At 46.7% G+C, this 19,990-nt stretch overlaps 1 protein-coding gene across 1 annotated transcript in view; it reads left to right on the top strand.

Moving 5' to 3' along the window:
• Positions 1-19,990, top strand: part of LOC111968970 (intersectin-2) — a 33,595-nt gene that overhangs the window by 3,273 nt on the left and 10,332 nt on the right. Inside the window, exons 2-21 of the mRNA XM_070445087.1 lie at positions 6,539-6,619; positions 8,478-8,570; positions 8,668-8,731; positions 8,854-9,032; positions 9,118-9,411; positions 9,631-9,724; positions 9,888-10,030; positions 10,834-10,897; positions 11,035-11,172; positions 11,451-11,539; positions 11,685-11,947; positions 12,031-12,180; positions 14,333-14,473; positions 14,595-14,682; positions 14,945-15,084; positions 16,111-16,250; positions 17,849-18,606; positions 18,816-18,940; positions 19,045-19,277; positions 19,434-19,527. Coding sequence (XP_070301188.1) covers positions 6,613-6,619; positions 8,478-8,570; positions 8,668-8,731; positions 8,854-9,032; positions 9,118-9,411; positions 9,631-9,724; positions 9,888-10,030; positions 10,834-10,897; positions 11,035-11,172; positions 11,451-11,539; positions 11,685-11,947; positions 12,031-12,180; positions 14,333-14,473; positions 14,595-14,682; positions 14,945-15,084; positions 16,111-16,250; positions 17,849-18,606; positions 18,816-18,940; positions 19,045-19,277; positions 19,434-19,527 — 3,297 coding nt within the window. The 5' untranslated portion in view covers positions 6,539-6,612. The remainder of the gene's footprint in view (positions 1-6,538; positions 6,620-8,477; positions 8,571-8,667; positions 8,732-8,853; positions 9,033-9,117; positions 9,412-9,630; positions 9,725-9,887; positions 10,031-10,833; positions 10,898-11,034; positions 11,173-11,450; positions 11,540-11,684; positions 11,948-12,030; positions 12,181-14,332; positions 14,474-14,594; positions 14,683-14,944; positions 15,085-16,110; positions 16,251-17,848; positions 18,607-18,815; positions 18,941-19,044; positions 19,278-19,433; positions 19,528-19,990) is intronic.

Raw genomic sequence — 19,990 nt, 5'->3', positions numbered from 1 at the left:
GTTCCATTTGTACAAGTGCATTTCCCGGGCACAACAAAAAACAAACCAAGCCGAGCATCACACTCTTCTTCTCCCTAAATTCCCTTTCCCCTCTGTGTCTCATTCACTCAATTGCGTTGTGATCGCTCCCTCCACACACGAGTGCGCACACATGCTCCCGTTAGGCCTACAGAAGTAAATGCCTAAAAAAAATGATATAACTGATGGGATACACAAGCTACATTCCTTGCCAAATGACGACAGTTTTATTACAAATTCAAAATGGACTGTTTGATTGAGGTAGGAAAGTATGTGTTCCAAAAAAACGAGCTGCCGTTTTGGAATATTTTCATCCGGTCTATTTTCCACTTAAGCTACTTTGAGCTGCTAGTGCCATTTCAAATCGGTTAGCCTAGGCCAGGTATTCCCACCCAGGGGTACGTGCAATGTCGTCTGGGGGTTCGCCAAATAATACAGATTTTCAAGCAGTCCATTTATATTTTCCAACAGGGCTAAACATTTGGGTGAGTTTTTTTCTTCTTCGCCTGAGTAGCCTCATTTCACTGCCAAAAATAAAATGAAACCATCTAGTGTTCAGTGAAATAACAACACAATGTCAAATACCGGTAGCCTAGTCAAATAATTAATATCCAATCACATTAACTGTTATTCTCTCGCAGGAATTACACTAACTGTCCGTATGTGGCCAAACGTAGCTGCTGCTCATTCCATTTGCTTGAAAATGTTTTTTAAAAATTAAGGCCTGGATCCATAGAGACACATACCAGCTCTACTGGTAGTACTGCTACTACAAGCAGTACTGTACCTGTCGACGACACAAGTTGTTCTGCTTCCACGAGCACATCCAATCCTAGCATCAGTAATTCTACATTTGTTGTTAGCCCAGCTAGCATGGACACTGACAGTTGTGAATCTGATGCAGCCGAAGAGCTACTGCCCCCTTACCCGGGAAAGCACCGAACAACAGACAGGGACGTTGGACCATCGAAGAGGCGCAAATATGATGAGAACTACATTGATTTGGGATTCTCTTATATTGGGAGTAGTGCCTTTCCTCAGCCACAGTGTTATATGTGGAAAAGTACTCTCTCGCAACTCGATGAAACTTTCACCCTTGTGCAGACATTTAGAAACAAAACATGCCAATTTGAAAAATAAGCCACGGCAGTTTTTTGAGCGAGAATTAAAACGACTTTAGAGTAGTAAGACGTATAAAAGCAACAGATGCCATTAATAAGAAGGGGCTAGAAGCGTCTTATATGGTGAGCTACCGAGTGGCTAGGACAGGCAAGCCCAATACTATTGTGGGGGACTTAATTCTTCCTGCTGCCACGGATATGGCTGGGACAATGCTGGGGGAAAAGGCAAAAAATAATATACAGACAATGCCTTCATCAAACAACACTGTTTCATGATGCATCAGTGACATGGCAGGAGATGTTTTGAAACAATTACTGCTTTGCATACAAGCCAGTGAATTCTATGCGTTACAGCTGGATGAGGCAACAGACGTGGCGGGCCTGGCACAGCTCCTGGTATATGTCCGTGACGTTTATGGGGGGTCAATAAAGGAAGACATCCTCTTCTGGAAACCAGGACAACAGGAAAAGTACTGGACAGCTTTGTGACATTAAATGGACTTTGGTGGTCAAGATGTGTTGGTATCTGTACTGATGGCGCAAAAGCCATGACAGAGACATAGTGGAGTGGTAACGCGGGTGCAAGCAGTTGCTCCCGACGCCACTTGGGGACACTGCAGCATCCCCTGAGAGGCTCTTGTTGCCAAGGGAATGCCTGACAGCTTGAAAGATGTTTTGGACACTACAGTGAAAATGGTTAACTTTGTTAAAGTAAGGCCCCTGAACTCTCGTGTGTTTTCTGCGCTATGCAATGATATGGGCAGCGACCAAGTAACCCTTTTACAACATACAGACGTGTGCTGGTTATCAAGGGGCAAAGTATTGACCCGTTTAAAAAAAATAGAGAGACAAGCTTAAAGTTTTCTTTACTGACCATAATTTCCACTTGTCTGACGAGTTTCTCATACGACTGGCCTATCTGGGTGATGTTTTTTCTCGCCTGAATGATCTGAATCTAGGATTACAGGGACTCTCCGCAACTATATTCAATGTGGGGTACAAAATTGAGGCTATGATGTGGGGTACAAAATTGAGGCTATGATTAAGAAGTTGGAACGGATGACATAAACAACTGGATTCGTTATCCCTTTCATGCCCTGCCTCCAGTCCACTTACCGATATATGAACAAGAGAGCCTCATCGAAATTGCAACAAGCGGTTCTATGAAATTGAATTTAATCAGAAGCCACTGCCAGATTCCTGGATTGGGCTGCGCTCAGAGTATCCTGCCTTGGCAAATAACGCTGTTAAGACACTGATGCCCTTTACAACAACGTACCTATGTGAGAGTGGATTCTTGGCCCTCACTAGCATGAAAACTAAATACAGGCACAGACTGTGTGTGGGAAATGATTTAAGACAGACTCTCTCCAATACAACCCAACACTGCAGAGTTATGTGCATCCTGTGTGGTGAGTTATTCACAATTTTTGATGAACAATTAAGGTTTTATATGTAAGATGGTTAAATAAAGAACAAAATTATTGGGTATTATATTATTTGTGCTCTGGTCCTGTAAGAGCTCGACAACTCGCACTCATTCTTATGTTTAATAAATGTATCATATAGTGTCTGTGTGTGGCAGGCTTACAATGATGTCAAAAAACAACATTTGAGAGTGCTCTGACCCTGGTGCTAGAGGGGGTACAGCTGGAGGTTGAATGTTTGAAGGGGTACGGGACTATAAAAAAAATTGGGAACCACTGGCCTAGGCTAAATATAGACAGGTTCCACACTGAAAATATGCAAAAAAACATTTGTTTGATATTTTCGTCAGAAAAGCATATATACGTACTCACCAAACAGATGTTGTGGCTGTAATTATCACCATGCGGTGTTAAATGTGGAATTGTTCATCCATTATGAAAATTCCAAACAGGCAGAATAAACGAAATAAAATGTCTGTATATCGAAAAACTGAGTTTGGTTTGTAACCTTGAGAAAAATGATTAAATCCAGGTGAAAGCTATGATCTCTTATTGATGTCACTTGTTAAATCCACTTCAATCAGTGTAGATGAAGGGGAAGAGACAGGTTAAAGAAGGATTTCTAAACTTTGACAATTGAGACATGGATTGTGTATGTGTGCCATTCAGAGGGTGAATGGGCAAGACAAAAGATTTAAGTTCCTTTTGGGAACGGGCCATGGTAGTAGGTGCCAGGCGCACTGGTTTGTGTTTTCACGCTCAACAGTTTTCCATGAGTATCAAGAATGGTCCTCCACCCAAAGGACATCCAGCCAACTTGATACAACTGTGGGAATCATTGGAGTCAACATGGGCCAGCATCCCTTTCGAACGCTTTCGACACATTGTAGATTCCTTGCCCCAACGCATTGAGGCTGTTCTGAGAGCAAAAGGGGGGAGGGGGGTGCAACTCAATATTAGGAAGGTGTTCTTAATGTTTTGTACACTCAATGTTGATAAATGCTGAAATTATTTTCCAGTGCGGGGCTTGTTCAGTTTTTTTATTTTTATTAGAGTACTCAAAATAAAATAATGTGTGTACTCATCAGTCAAATGCCCATCCCTAGTGGCTGTGTCTGTCTGTGTGAGCTCTGTTTCAGGGAAAGACTCTTAATGCTCAGATGGGAAATAGACCAGTGATGGGTATATGCAGTGACTCTGCATTTTTCCTACTCTCTCCTTCCTGGTATCTCTCTGGATCTCAGCCCTGATTGGGTGTCAGGTAACAAAAAAATAAAATTAACACTTGTGTCGGACAGAGAGGGGAGAATAATGACAGGGTTAACTCGTGTGGTGATGATGCCATCTCTACTGGCCCAGAGTTCCCACACCGTAGCTGTATTTTCTCTTTCATTCTCAACGAGGATGTAGTCCGTGTAGAATCGTCTGATCTGATGCTTTTATTTATTTTTAACATGGTGTTGTCTGACCTGTCGAGACTCCAGTCTCTACTGTTGTGCTGCTCAGTGTTCACCTCGTTTCAGCTTGACCCACTCCTGATTTTACCACACGATGCAAAACACATGCAAATAACAGCCAGGCAGGGGGCTTGTGTGTGTTTGTACAGACAGAGCAGACTGCTGTATGTGTCAGCAGGCTCCACCGGAGGGATCCCTGGGTGTTTGTTCACTAAAACCAATTTGCATCCTGTATTTCTGTACACGGACACCTCTCTCACTGATAGGCAGAAACAACCCCTAACCCCTTCCACCTTAAATCCTAAGTCATTTGGGAGAGCGAAGGAGAGGGACACGTGGGTTCAGAGGGAAAGTGATATGAGGAGGGACAGAAGAGGGATAAATACACACAGGAAGAAGGGAAAAGAAGGAGCAGATGGTTAGCACGCTCCCCATTGTGAGGCCATCTTGCTTGACCACATTCTCCTGTACTACCCCCCCCCCTTCCCTCCTATCGTCTTCCTCCATCCCTCCCTCTGTCTCTTCGCCCTACACTAATACCACACTTGTGTGCCACCAGTACACCCGTCCAATCCCTTCACATCTGTGTTTGAAGTTCACTGCTCGACAGAGGGACCTTACAGATACTTGTATGTGTGGGGTACAGAGATGAGGAAGTCCTTCAAAAATCATCTATTGCCATGCAGTCCATGCAACTTTAATATTTTTACTCCTGAACTTATTTAGGCTTGACATAACAAAGTGGTTGAGTACTTATTGACTCGAGACATTTTAGATTTAAATTTAAAAATAACTTTAACATTTCGGAAAACCATAATTCCACTTTGACATTATGGGGTATTGTGTGTAGGCCAGTGGCAATCTCAATTTAATCCATTTTAAATTCAGGCTGTAACACAAATATTTTTGTAAGAAGTCAGTGGGTGTGAATACTTTCTGAAGGCCCTGGAGAAGGTTCTAGGGTTAGGGGCTAAGGGTTGATTTGGGACTGGACAGGTCAACTCTAAAGCCTGGACCTCCAGCATCCTGAAGGGCTTCCGTAGAGTACATTTTTTTACTGTTTTATGGCTGAGTCATGTAACCGCCACAGGAAGAACCTCAGAGCTGCCAGGGACTTCCTGTCAGCTGACTGGCTGGACAGGAAATGCTGGTATCCGTGTATGTGACTGGAAAGGAACAGGAAGGGTATAGGCATTGGAATTCTCCATTTTCCTTGTATGGCCTCATTGACATGCCCTGTCCCTTTCTCCATACTTTTCTGGTACTTTTCCTTGTGAGTTCTCCTCGGTGTTGTAGTATTGACCACTGTCAGTGGGTTGTGAAGGTGCTTGTGGTGTTTGTACACAGCTTCCTTCATACACCTCTCTACCTGCCCTTTACCTGTGGGGACAGACAGACAGGCAGACATGCAGACATGCATGCAAGTGACGGGTGTTGTCACTCAGGGGGACAATAAGGGTTTCTTCTAAGAAATATAAAGAGAATATCCACATTATTAGAACACACACACACACATCATGGTTGATCAGTATGTATACAGTCTACCACGATCTCCTGCTGACCAGTGTAATCACTATTATGGCTCTTTTGTTGTTAATGTTATATTTATGAGTTGGCTGCAGTTTTTCTCTTTTACAGTCTCATGCTTGGGATGTAGCCTAGCTGGGATGTGTGTGTCCGCTTGCAAGCAGGATAAAAAGGGAATTGATGGAAGTTTAGGGAACAACGAGAGGAAGCTATGCAGTAGGGTTGGGACGTGGACCTGGTGTCTCTGTGTTGCAGTAGGGTTGGGACGTGGACCTGGTGTCTCTGTGTTGCAGTNCCTGGTGTCTCTGTGTTGCAGTAGGGTTGGGACGTGGACCTGGTGTCTCTGTGTTGCAGTTGGGTTGGGACGTGGCCCTGGTGTCTCTGTTGCAGTAGGGTTGGGACGTGGCCCTGGTGTCTCTGTGTTGCAGTAGGGTTGGGACGTGGACCTGGTGTCTCTGTGTTGCAGTAGGGTTGGGACGTGACTTGGTGTCCTCTGTGTTGCAGTAGGGTTGGGACGTGGCCACTGGTGTCTCTGTGTTGCAGTAGGGTTGGGACGTGGACCTGGTGTCTCTGTGTTGCAGTAGGGTTGGGACGTGGACCTGGTGTCTCTGTGTTGCAGTAGGGTTGGGACGTGGCCTGGTGTCTCTGTGTTGCAGTAGGGTTGGGGCTGGACCTGGTGTCTCTGTGTTGCAGTAGGGTTGGGACGTGGACCTGGTGTCTCTGTGTTTTGCAGTAGGGTTGGGACGTGGCCCTGGTGTCTCTGTTGCAGTAGGGTTGGGACGTGGACCTGGTGTCTCTGTGTTTGACTCCCTGACTGAGGAACAGGAGAAACCCTGTTGAAACCTGCTGACCAATGGGAAACGGGGCAGCTGCTACACTCTCTCTCTCTGAGTTGGTGTGAGCAGCGCTCTGCCCTCCCTACATTATTAATGAGCGGAAGTTTCGCTTGTTTTGTGTGTGTGCAGACACTGATGTGTGTGTTTTGCAGATGACTGCGAGCTAGCCGGCTGAGTAGAAGAACGGGAGTCCCCCCCCCCCCCGCCCCCTCTGCCACCTGCAGCCATGAATGGTAAGACCACGTCTTTATTACTCTGTGTGTGTGTGTGTGCTGTGACGTTCTCCTGCTCTCTCAAGGGCACATTTAGCTGTTTTTTTCCCCCCCTGTCTTTTTCTGCTGAGTCTCTTTTCTTGTCCTCCGGTGCAGCAGCAGTGTGTAGTGTATCGCTCACTGGGCTGTTCACTGCAGCACGACTCTGTCTCTGTCCAGCTCCTATATCTGCTGCACCTGATGCTGTAGCAGTGTTGTATCTAACTCTACACCCCTGTTCATAGATCCTATTAAACACTACGCCCGAGTGGCGCAGCGGTCTAAGACACTGCGTCTCAGTGCTAGAGGCGTCACTACAGATACCCGAATCCAGGCTGTATCACAACCGGCGCATAATTGGCCCACCGTCGTCCGGGTTTGGCCGGTGTAGGCCGTCATTGTAAATAAGAATTTGTTCTTAACTGACTTGTCTAGTTACATAAAAACAAATTATCCTGTCTAAGGCCCTGTTCATGGATCCTGTCTAACTCTACGCCCCGTTCAATCCTGTTCAGTGTAACTTCAATTAATTTCAACTGAACAGTTTATTCACATTTTGTTCGGTTCTGTGCTCTGATGAAACAGGGAAAAACGCCACTGAGGTGACGGATCTAGTTTTAAGTCCGTCACATCACAGCAGTGTTTCACTTCACATTTTTTTCAGCAGCGATGGCAGAGTTATATATTTACATTTTGAGGTGGCAGCCACGATATAGCAGCAGCCGTGCGCCGCTGCTAAATGCATATAGGGGAAACGCTGCACAAACATATTCTACCTACGGGGTCAAAATCAATAGACTGAAACAGAATTGGCCTGTACTGTACTGTAAGACCATAGCCCAATTACAGTGAGCCTACTGTGTTCCATGGTGCAGGGCTGGAATTGATTGCGGCAGGGACAGTCCCCGAGCCTGTCAGTGTAGACCGAGATAAGAGTGAACTGGTTTATCTTTCTTTATTACCGTATAATCAGTGGTTTTTAAACACACAGACACTAAAAGTGATGTTAGTAGGAATGATGTGGACAATAAAACAATAACGAAGCGATAACTCAAACGGGATACGAGATGTGCTTGTTTTAATGTTTGGAATTTCCGTTGATTACTACGGCTCCCCCTTAGGCCTACCAGTGTGTATTTTACAAATGCCGCATATCTATGGCAAGACTCATCACTCACCCAGCTTTCGTCGAAGTCAGGCTTGTAGTGTTTGAGATGTAACGTACGAACGAACGGAAGGAGACCGATTTCATAGTCCCCCTCCGTTTTCATTGCGGGGGACTGTAACAATGTTTGTCCTCCACCTTTTAAAAGAAGAAACAAACGAAAGAAAAATGGGCAACAGTAAATATAGTAAATATAGTCCCCCACGAATGATGCAGCGCCCCCCTTGGGCCAATAAGTGTAATTTTGTAAATGACAGATCTCTATTGCAAGACACCTCATTCACCCAAGTTTCGTCCAAAATTGGGCAAGTGCTGTCAGATATATCGCGTGTGCCTAACGGACGGACACAGGTCCACAGTCCCCTCCCTGGTTTCATCGTGGGGGACAATTTAATGTCTAAATTCCGTCCTTGTTCTGTCTATTCATACGGTCGCTCTGATTTGGTAATATTAAGAGGCTTTGCCTGGTGTGTGTTTATTGCGTGTCTTTTAGCTTGAGGTTGTCTTGTGAAACCTCAGCTGTTTCCTGTGTTGGGAGTTGTTGCTTAACCTTTGTGTGTGTGTGTTGCTACCACACACCTCTGTTTGCCTTTTACCTATAGGTTTCTAGGCCTTTTCCCACGGAGGGCCGAGATTGGTATCTGAAAATGATTTATCTCTCCTCTCTTTCTCCAGGCGGCCGCAATGTGTGGGCGATCTCTCCAGAGGAGAGGGACAAACATGATAAACAGTTTGACACCCTCTCTCCCGCCATGGGCTTCGTCTCAGGTACCAAGACGATGCTTGCATGCACACCGATATTTTCATCTCTCCATACTGTAATGTCGCTCACTCTCTCTCTCTCTCACTCTTGTTCTCACTCCAGGGGAGCAGGCCAGGAAGTTCTTCCTGCAGTCGGGTCTTCCCTCCTCAGTGCTGGCAGAGATATGGTGAGCACACACACACAGACGGGCTTCCTTCTCTGTGCTGGGTGGAATGTTGTAGGCAGCTGCTCTCCAGTCACACACACTTGATTGTCCTGAGGAAGTCATGACCCTCTCTCTACCCCCAGGGCCCTGGCTGACATGAATAAGGATGGGAAGATGGACAGGTTGGAGTTCTCCATCGCTATGAAGCTCATTAAGCTCAAACTTCAGGGCACACCCCTTCCCTCATCTCTACCAATCATCATGAAGCAGCCGCCAGTGCCCGCCCCTGCCTCAACAGGCGCCATGTCCTCCTCACGCTATGGTACGTTAACACTTCTATTCTATTTTGTATTTCTATGTTTCATCTTATCTTTCTAATAATGTGTGTTTCCTCTGTGTCTCTCCAGGAATGGGCTCCATGCCAAACCTGTCAACGATGCCTGGAGCCGTCCCCATGCTCACCCCCATCCCCATGACATCTAACTTCTCAACCATGACCCCTAACCTCTCAACCATGACGCCTAACCTCTCACCCATGACCCCTGTGACTGGCCTCACTCCTATGGTCCCAATGGCAACAGGCATGGTCCCCCTGGTTGCCGCGTCAACAATGCCCCTGCTGCCGTCCCTGGGCAGCCCCGCTCTCCCCAATGGCACTATGGGTATCCTACAGCACCTTCCACCAGGACACATGGGGACAGGTAAGAGGACAGGCTCTCTCTCTTTCTCCATCTTTCTCTCTCCTTCTCCTTCCACACCCCCCCTTTCTCTCAATCTGTATGGAAGTGAATGGAGAGTAGAAAGTGCCCTGTCACCATTCTCAATAACTGAGTGGATATCATGGTGTATTTGCAATATAACTATACGGTAAATATAAATTGAAATCGATAAGGACTTTTATAATGCGTGTGTGTGTCAAGGCCTGCCTCTCTCTGTGCCCTACGCCTCCTCTCCTCTGGGTTTCTCTCCTGGGATGAACAAAGCTACGTCACTGCTGGACCTAGGCTCAAGCAGGTAACACACACACACACTTTATAGGATCTGACCTACATCTCTACCAATTTAGATTCCAATGGACTGTTTCTACATGGGCTAACTCTATAATATGCTCTCTCTCGCCATTCATCTTTCTCGCTCTCTCTATCCAACTGCGTCTCTCTCTCTCTCTCCACTCCAGCTCCAACTCTTCATCCACCACCTCCCTGGCAGGTAGTTCTCCTAAGACGGCTCCCTCTGACTGGGCCGTGCCTCAGGCCTCGCGCCTGAAATACAGACAGCAGTTCAACAGCCTCGACAAACACATGACGGGATACCTCACAGGTGGGTGCTGCTGGCAAATATAGGCAAACAGATGGGCAGCCGTCCGACAGGAGGGTGGCTATGGGTAACGTAGTTTACCTAAGGAACCACACTGGAATTAAGTAATTGACTTTACTGTGTTATCCCTGGCAGATTTTTTAAAATGCATGTACTGTGTGTATATGTATTAAAACCAATCAACCGCACAGGCAGGTGGGTAACTGTGGATAATGCAGCTATATGAGAGATGGTGGTAGGAAGGGAAGACACACGAGTCGATTTAAGATGCACCTCGTGATGGGTAGAAAGCCTGGCATACCTGTGTGTGTCATACCTGAACCGAAGCATTTGTGGAATGCGGGGTGTGGTTGTCGGCATTTGTGTCCACTGGGTTGACGACCTTGCCTTTTAACATTCATAACTTATGCCCTTGTAGCCCTGTTGTGGAAGACTGCTGCTCTACTGGCCGTTCGTGTGTGTGTGTGTGTGTGTGTGTGTGTGTGTGTGTGTGTGTGTGTGTGTGTGTGTGTGTGTGTGTGTGTGTGTGTGTGTGTGTGTGTGTGTGTGTGTGATTGTTCTACACCTTCTCCTTTCCTCTCAGCTACCTCTTGACAGACCTGTTCTGGGGAAACTGCCATGGTATCTTAAGACTCACTGTCGCAATCCAGTGTAGGATCACTTGGCAACTGTTTCTGAATCCTTTTAAATCGTTCTTATAATTTGGAGGTTCTCCACAAAGGTTACAAGGGAAGTATAAGTTCTAAAACAAAACTTGACGTAATCAACTGAGATTGCTTTATTCTGTGTGTGTGTGTGTATTTCAGGTCAGCAGGTGAGGAATGCCATGGCAACCACTCTGCTCACTCAGACGCAGCTGGCCACCATCTGGTGAGTACACCTTCATCATTATCATCATCAACTTACCTGTATAAGAACTTTTGATCTTTGCAGTAACGTGCTTCAAAGGAGGAACCTAAGAATGTGTGTGTGCGTGCGCTAATCACTCGTATCTCTCTCTCTGTCAGGACCCTGGCCGATGTGGATAAGGATGGGAAGCTAAGAGGAGAGGAGTTTATTCTGGCCATGCATCTAGTGGACATGGCCAAGACCGCCCAACCCTTACCTCTCACACTACCCATAGAACTAATACCGCCATCACAGAGGTACACTCACTCACTCACTCACTCACTCACTCACTCACTCACTCACTCACTCACTCACTCACTCACTCACTCACTCACTCACTCACTCACTCACTCACTCACTCACTCACTCACTCACTCACTCACTCACTCACTCACTCACTCACTCACTCACTCACTCACTCACTCACTCACTCACTCACTCACTCACTCACTCACTCACTCACTCACTCACTCACTCACTCACTCACTCACTCACTCACTCACTCTCTAACCCTTCCCCTCTCTCTTTCTGGTAGGGGTGCTGTGAATGGGACCAGTTTATCTCTCTATGCTGGCATCACTGAAGAACTGGAGGCTGAGCCACCACAGAAAACCAAAAGCAACTGTATGTACACACACGCGCGCCCACTCACTCTTCTCCTGTATGACTACAACACATACATAATGCATCTGTGCACATCTAATGACTATTGACTTATGACACTCGTCTCCCCATCCTCTCTCTCCCCATCCATCCCTCCCTCCCTCAGTATCGTTTGAGGATAAATTCAAGGCCAACCTGGAGCGAGGGAACGCGGAGCTGGAGAAAAGACGACAGGCTCTGCAGGACGCACAGAGGAGAGAGGAGGAGAGACGCCAGCAGAAGGAGAGAGAGGAGCGAGAGAGGAGAGAGCGGGAGGCCAGAGAGCAGGAGGAGAGGAGGAGGAAGGAGGAGGAGAGGAGGCTGGAGCGGCAGAGGGAGCTGGAGAGACAGAAAGAGGAGGAGAGGCTGAAGGAGATGGAGAGAAAAGAGGTGAAGAGGCATGTTCTATAATGGGCCAGGGCTTTGTGTGTGTGTCCACGTGTGCGTGTCTGACTGCCTTGTGTGTTCCCCAGGCGGCGCAGCGTGAGTTGGAGCGCCAGAGGAAGGAGGAGTGGGAGAGGAGGAGGAGAGGAGAGCTGCTGAGCCAGAAGAGTCAGGAGCAGGAGGACATCGGCAGACTAAAAACCAGGAAGAGGAACCTGGAGATGGAGCTGGAGGCTGTGGTGAGGCTACACTAGGGCTGTTGCGGTGACTGTATTACCGCCACACCGGCAGTCACGAGTCATGACCGCAGTCAAGTTCCACGTGACCGTTTAGTCACGGTAACTAGGCTTCTCCAAGCTCTGATGCTGCTGATGGTCGTTAGTAACTTACCAAACTTGCTAACTGCCTGGTACTCAGCACTCTATTGTCCCTCTAATAACGCTGACGTCAATGCAAATGTAATCAAAAATCCAATCAAACACTTCATGAGAACATGATCTCATGTTGCGCAACATTTCTATAGGCTATGCAATTGCGTGAGAAAACACAGTTTTGATGGCCTCTTAAAAAGAGGATCCCATCAGCTTTCTATAGGTTAGGCCTACTATATTTATTTCTCAACTTTCCTAATATTAAGCACATTGCTTCGCTTTACAACAGGAGTATAGTCTACCTGGCTGGCATGAAAATTAACCACAGGAAAAGCCTCCTCCATTCGCTATTTAAATGCTTAGATGACATGTATTTCCCCCCCCCTGTTCCGAGATAGATAATGGTCCATTGTAAGTCAAAACTAATTTCACACGTTTATATTATTTAAAATATATGAGGACAAGATTAATCAAGAATAGTCTGATGGGTGACAATATTAGCCTATCACTTGTGAATGATGCCCAGCTTGTAATGCAAGAAACACTGCATGCCTTTTTTTGTGCAACTTTTTCAAGTCATAGTCCCACACCTCATGTAGCTTAGCCCATAGGCCTATATGTTTCGATAAGGTTTGTATCACAACTAAAGTGGCCAAACAACTTCTTAAAATGAAGCACATTAATCTGCTTTACAACCGGTATAGAGCCTAACTGGCATACATAGGTGGCGCGTGAGTTTCATGTTTAGGGAAGATCACTTTCACCATAAAAATGCACCTTTATAATAAAGCATTTGTGGTCACTTTTGAGGATGGTGTTTTCCCGCTAATTGATTGCGTTTTGGAACATTCGCGCTTATAGCCTACTGCCGTGTACGCATGGCTGCGCTTATAATGTGACCAAATAGCCTAATAGTTTCGTAACATTTTAAGCTAAACGTGCTGATCTGTTGCGTCAGTCTCATCGCTTTCGAAAGGTTTTTTCGGGGTGAGTGGTTGTGTTAATTTGGGATCTATCGCATCCCACAACTGTCCCAGACTATGTTTGGAATATTTATTTCTCGCACAGAAGGACAAGTTGACTAATAGAATAGGTAGACTTTTGTACTATGGGGAATAGTAGATTGACATAGGCTAGTGCTTTTGCTGTTCGTTAGGCCTACCCATCTTGTTGGCTGATGAAAAGTAAATGTCGACAGTTCTAGCATCTTCCATATGTACCTCGGAATTCAATAAGAAGGACGTGCGCAACTGCGTCCCCGATGTGTCTGTCTTCACTTGTAGCCTACTTTGGAGCTGAGATAGATGCCTGTGAGAAGAACCTGATCACGTGACCGGCATTGGCCAATAAGTATTTAGATATCTGAGAGAGCCATGTGAGTGAGAGGTGCTTCAGAACACGCAGCCTGTGATCCGAAGAATTTCATTATTATATTCAGCCCAATGGGGTAACGACCATTGGCCGCAAAAGGCGTGGATTTATTTAGAGGCATTACGGCCATACTAGGGGGATACCGCTGGGAAATTCAAGGCATTATCAAGTGCTTGTCAAATTGTGAATGAGAGACTGATGAAGCTTGTGTAAGAAGCAAAGCAGAGCTCATGCTTTTCATGCAACTTTTTTCAAATCATCATTAGAGTCCCATCATGCAGCCTTAGAATTTATAAAAAATCGAAACATATCGCCCAACTTTTGTATCACAACTAAAGTTGAAACTGAAACCATCCTTTCAATTTTATTCAGCTATGTTCAATTGTATTCTTCATACTATGAAATAATATCAAATAATACCACGGAATTCTAAGCTAATCTTGTCTGCTAAAATGAACTATTGTAGCCCATTTGGTATAGCCAGGTCAGGGCCTAACATAAGGAAGACTCTTTCACTTTCTCTCCCATTTTCACTCACTTAAATTCAAATGAGTTTCATTGGCATACTCCATCACTCTGTTTCTCCATTGGTGTCATAGTTCCTAATCCACCAGAAGCCCAACGGCACCTGACCACATCTCTCTCCCAGGGTAACAAACACAGGCAGATCTCTGAGCGGCTGCATGATGCTCAGAGCAAGAGGACGGTGCAGCGGAGCGAGCTGGAGCGGACCAACCAGAGACGAGACACAAGCAGACTGGACATCAACTCCCTGCAGAGACAACTAGAGGTGTCTGTCTCAGTATTAACTGTGTTCTCAGTTACTGTTTGCCTCATTCCTTCCTTCGTGTTTCTGGTGTGTCGTTGTCTCCCCCCCCCCTCCTGATGATGCGTTTGTTCCTGTGCTTAAGGAGTACCAGAGGAAGCTGTCCCAGCTGACTCCAGAACAGCAGAGGCTCAGTGACAAACTGAGGAACATGGCCCTCAACAACCTGCCAGGTATGGGCTGGGGCTAGGCTGGGATTAGGTTAGGCTGAGACTGGGGCTAATTTAGGCGTTTAGGCTGGGGTGGAGTGCTAGACTAGTGTTTATGGATTGTTTATACAGTAGGACTGGATTGTATGGCTAGACTAGACAATTTTCCCCATTCAGTCAAACAATCTCACATGACTGAATAGGAACCTATGTTGGAAAACCATAGTGAATTGTACTGAACATTTTCCTCCTGTCATTCCCTGGGTTGTAAACTCTTCTTCTCCAGTCTCCACCATGTCCACGCTGAAGCGCAGCGCCAATGAGAAGGACGGAGTGTGTCGCAAACTGAAGCAGCAGCTGGATGCTCTGGAGAACGAGACGGCCGCTAAACTGGCCGACATGGACCACTACCAGAACGACATACAGGTACGGACATTTTAACATTTTTAGGTCAGCTGGATGTCTAACACCCACGTCTCAGTGAATATTAACACTCCCTCTACTCACTCGCTCAACTCTTATGGTAGTATGTTGAAGTATTTATTTGATTTATTTCACCTTTATTTAACCAGGTAGGCTAGTTGAGAACAAGTTCTCATTTGCAACTGCGACCCGGCCAAGATAAAGCAAAGCAGTTTGACACAWACAACAACACAGAGTTACAGATGGAGTAATCAAACATACGGTCAATAATACAGTATGAAAAATCTATAAACAGCATGTGCAAATGAGGTAGGATAAGAGAGGTAAGGCAATAAATAGGCCATAGCGGAAGTAATTACAATATATACAATACGTATAACGTTCGACCTGAGGTGGATCTATGATATTAACGTGATTTGATTTGAGACGGGGCTGGAAGGATTCAGTATTTGTGTGGCTAATATGATTGATAACCAGTCTGCTCTGCTGCTTCTCTCTGACGCTAAACTACCACTACAACACTGGCCTTTGTCTCCTCCTTTTCTTCCTCTCTTTCCCTCCATCCTTTCCTGTCCCCCTTCCCTCTATCTCCTTCTCAACTCTCTCTCTCTGCCCCCTACATATTCTCTCCTCCCTCTCTCCTGGCCTGTCTTGCTGCAGTATGGGGATGCTGATGACTGCCTGCTTCATGGTCTCCTCTCTCTGGTCAACTGCCTTAGTAACCTCTTCTACCTCCTAAAGGTGCTCTCTCACTCTTTCTTTTCTTCTCCCTCTCTCTCTGTATTTGTGTCTAGACTCTAAACCACTATTCCCTGAGTTCTCCAACCTCTCTCACCCCTGTGCTTGCTGTGCCACCTTGTGGGTTTGTAGTTTGTGCTTCGTGTCAAATCCTATGGCGTTACCGCTCCCTCGTCACAGGTCATTGTTGGTCAAAGATCATGTTGTGCCTTTTGTTATTCTGAATACGTCCCACCCCGTTAGTATGTGAAATGTGCCCTTTTATTGATGTTGCGCATATGGTGATGTCAGGATCTGAGAGAGAGCCAGCGGAAGCAGCAGTCGGCTCTGGATAAACTACGGAGCATCAAAGAGGACAAACGGAGAGAACTGGAGAGACAGAGGGCGCAGGAGGAGGAGAGGAAGAGGAGGGAGGAGGAGGAGGCCCAAAGGTGACCTGGTCTCCTCTACTTAGCACACGTGTACACGAACACACACACACACACACAACACACAGTGCATTCAGACCCCTTCACTTTTTCCACATTTTGTACACTATACCATTTTGTACACTTATTCTAAAATGTATTAAATAAAACATTTTCCTCGTCAATCCACAGACAATACCCCATAATGACAAAGCGAAAACAGGTTTTTAGACACTTTTGCAGATTAAAAAGTATTTGCTATGAGACACAAAATCTGTTTCCATTGATCATTATTGAGATGTTTCTACAACTTGATGATTTGGAAAGGCACACACCTGTCTATATAACGTCCCACCGTTGACAGTGCATGTCAGAACAAAAACCAAGTCATGAGTTTGAAGGGATTGTCCGTAGAGCTCAGAGACAGAATTGTGTTGAGGCACAGATCTGGGGAAGGGTACCAAAAAATGTCTGCTGCATTGAAGGCCTCCAAAAACAGTGGCCTCCATCGTTCTTAAATGGAAGAAGTTTGGAACCACCAACACTCTTCCTAGAGCTGGACGCCCGGCAAAACTGAGCAATCGCGGGAGAAGGGCCTTGGTCTGGGAGGTGACCAAGGGCCTTGGTCTGGGAGGTGACCAAGGGCCTTGGTCTGGGAGGTGACCAAGGGCCCGATGGTCACTCAGAGAGCTCCAGAGTTCCTCTGTGGAAATGGTTGACCTTGTGGAAGTTTTTCCCATCTCTGCAGCACTCCACCATTTACGCCTTTATGGTAGAGTGGCCAGACGGAAGCCACTCTTCAGTGAAAGGCACATGACAGCCCACTTGGGAGTTTGTCAAAAGGCACCTAAAGACTCTCAGACCATGAGAAACAAGATTCTCTGGTCTGATGAAACCAAGATTGAACTCTTTGGCTGAATACCAAGCGTCACGTTTGGAGGAAACCTGGCACCCTCCCTACTGGGGATGTTTTTCAGCGGCTGGGACTGTGAGACTAGTCAGGATCGAGGGACAGGTGAACGGAGCAAAGTACAGAGAGATCCTTGATGTAAACCTGCTCCAAAGCGCTCAGGACCTCAGACTGGGGCGAAGGTTCACCTTCAAACAGGACAACGACCCTAAGCACACAGCCAAGACAATGCACGAGTGGCTTTGGGACAAGTTTCTGAATGTCCTTGAGTGGCCCAGCCAGAGCCTGGACTTGAACTTAATTTGAACATCTCTGGAGAGACCTGAAAATAGCTGTGCAGTGATGCTCCCCATCAACTCTGCAGATCCTCTTAAGCTCTGTCAGGAAGAATGGGAGAAACTCCCGAAAATACAGGTGTGCCAAGCTTGTAGCGTCATACCCAAGAAGACTCGAGGCTGTACTGACTAAAGGGTCTGAATACTTATGTAAATGTGATATTTCAATTGAAATTTAAATACATTTGCAATCTGTTTTTGCTTTGTCATTATGAGGTATTGTTTGTAGATCGATGAGGGGGAAAACAATTTGATACATTACAGCCTTATTCAAAAATTTAACAAAATGTGGAAAAAGTCTTTCCAAATGCACTGTATACATGCTCAAGCATGATTTGTTTTGACGTAGAACTCTCTCTCTCTCCCTGTCTCCCCAGGTGCATTAAGCTGGAGAAGGAGCGTCTCTGGCAGAAAAAGCTGCAGAGAGAGGAGGAGGAGAGACAGATGAGGTTGCAGGAAGAGAGGGAGGCCAAACTGAGAGAGGAGGAGGAGAAGGAGGTGCAGGCCCGCCTCTTAGCTGCTAAAGAACAGGCAGAACGAGAACGCAGAGCGGAGGAGAGGAGAGAGCAGGATAGGAGGATGCAGGAGGAGAGGAGAAGACTGGAGGAAGAGGAGAGGAATATGAGGGAGGAGGAGAGAAGGAAACAGGAGGAGGAGAGGAAGAGAAAGGATGAGGAGAGGAGAGAGGAAGAGAGGCGGCGGCAGGAGGAGAGGAGGAAGCAAGAAGAGGAGGATAGGCGCAGGAGAGAGGAAGAGAGGAAGAGGTTAGAGGAGGAGATGGCGAGAGAGAAGGAGGAAGAGGAGAAGAGGCGGCAGCGGGCTGCGGACGCAGCAATCCGAGATGCAGAGGAGAGGAAGAAAGTGGAGGAGGAGAGAAGAAGGCAGGAAGAGGTGGACAGGAAGAGGCGTGAGGAGGACAGGAAGAGAGTGGAGGAGGAGAGGAAGGAGGAAGAGAGGAGGAGGCGGCGGCAGGAGGAGGAGGAGGAGGAGAGGAAGCTGAAGGAAGAAGCGAAGAGGAAGCTGGAGGAGGAGAAGAGGAGAAGACAGGAGGAGGCGTTGCGGCAACCAAGTGCAGGGAAGACAAACATCCATGACAAACTGTCAGCCCTTCTCAGAGGACTAGAGGAGAGGAAAGGTAAGGAGGAACAACTAGACATTCAACTGTTTCATTCCCCTGCATTCTTTTCATTCATTCATTACCTTTATTATACCTATATTATGATATCGAAAACAAAAAGGCACATGGTTGCTCTGGTCAAAAGTAGCTCGCTATATAGGTGTAATGAAAGATTAATATATTTTCAAATGTAAACTGAGGTGCTGTTATGTGAATGGCTGTTCCAGGTGGTCTGCAGCCCCAGGCCATGGAGCATAGGAAATCTGCGGCGCTCACTTCCTTCCGGGCGCTCTACCCCTTCACCGCTCGCAACCAGGATGAACTCAGCTTCGAGGCCGATGAGCTCATCGAGGTTAGAACTATACCATACCAATTCTACACTCTGACATTATTTCTGAGTACAGGTTTGTGCTTCTTTTTTGTTTGACCTTTGTGTGCCCATTCACGTGTGTCTAGGTGGATGAGAGTACGGAGCGGGAGCAGGGTTGGCTGTATGGCTGTCGGCAGGGGAAGATGGGCTGGTTCCCAGAGAGCTACGTGGAGAGACAGGCCAAACCAGAGACACCTGCTGCTGCTGTTATTAATGCAACTACAGCTGCCACTACCACTGCTGTTGCTACTACTGCTGTTTATGCTGCTGTTGCTAAACAGGCCCCCAGACCACAACTCTCCACCCCCAAACACACAGGGTAGGATGGCTACCACACGCACAATTGCTACCCAGAGGTCCTTTGCCTAGGACTGTGTTACCTTTCCTCAACCCTGATGAGACATTTAATATGGTCATTCATGTAATACTGTACTACTGACTAAGTTCATGACATTTGACCCTTCATTTCTTCTAGGAAACCCGGGGGAGACGCTACCATGCCAACGGGACAGAACTCCGCTTTCACTCCTACACACGCCCCTCACCACGCCCCCGTGGATCAGATACAGGTATAGGAGAGGGGTGGAACGAGCCAATTGGAAGCAAGGGATGAGTTGGTGGCCAATATCGTGATTGGTGATGGATGGCTCCACCTTCTCTAGAGCACGGCACACTGGCACACCTGTTTAAATTAGTCAAAGGCTTTATGATTAGTTGACTAATTGAATGAGGTGTGCCAGCTTAAGGTTAAAACTAAAATGTAACACGTCTGGGGGAGGGGGGCCCGAGGAAAGGGTTGGGTAACCCTGGTCTGGACTCTAGAGAGGGTCTGTCTTAAATCTCTTAACACTGAAGGGATAGGGGCAAGGGGTTGTTATTGCACCAGGTATTCCACAGTACTGTGCTGCCATAGCCGTCCTCACCGTCGCCTGTACACAATACAACCAGGACGCTGGAGTGGAGGAGCAGGAAGTGTTGGGTGATATTTACACCGTAACACCCCACCCAGATCACGTTGCTACATAGTTAGCT

The sequence above is a fragment of the Salvelinus sp. IW2-2015 genome, linkage group LG9 (assembly GCF_002910315.2).
Source record: "Salvelinus sp. IW2-2015 linkage group LG9, ASM291031v2, whole genome shotgun sequence".
Taxonomy (NCBI): Eukaryota; Metazoa; Chordata; class Actinopteri; order Salmoniformes; family Salmonidae; genus Salvelinus; species Salvelinus sp. IW2-2015.
The sequence above is the reverse complement of the archived record's forward strand: the minus strand, read 5'-3'. Positions and strand labels throughout refer to the sequence as shown.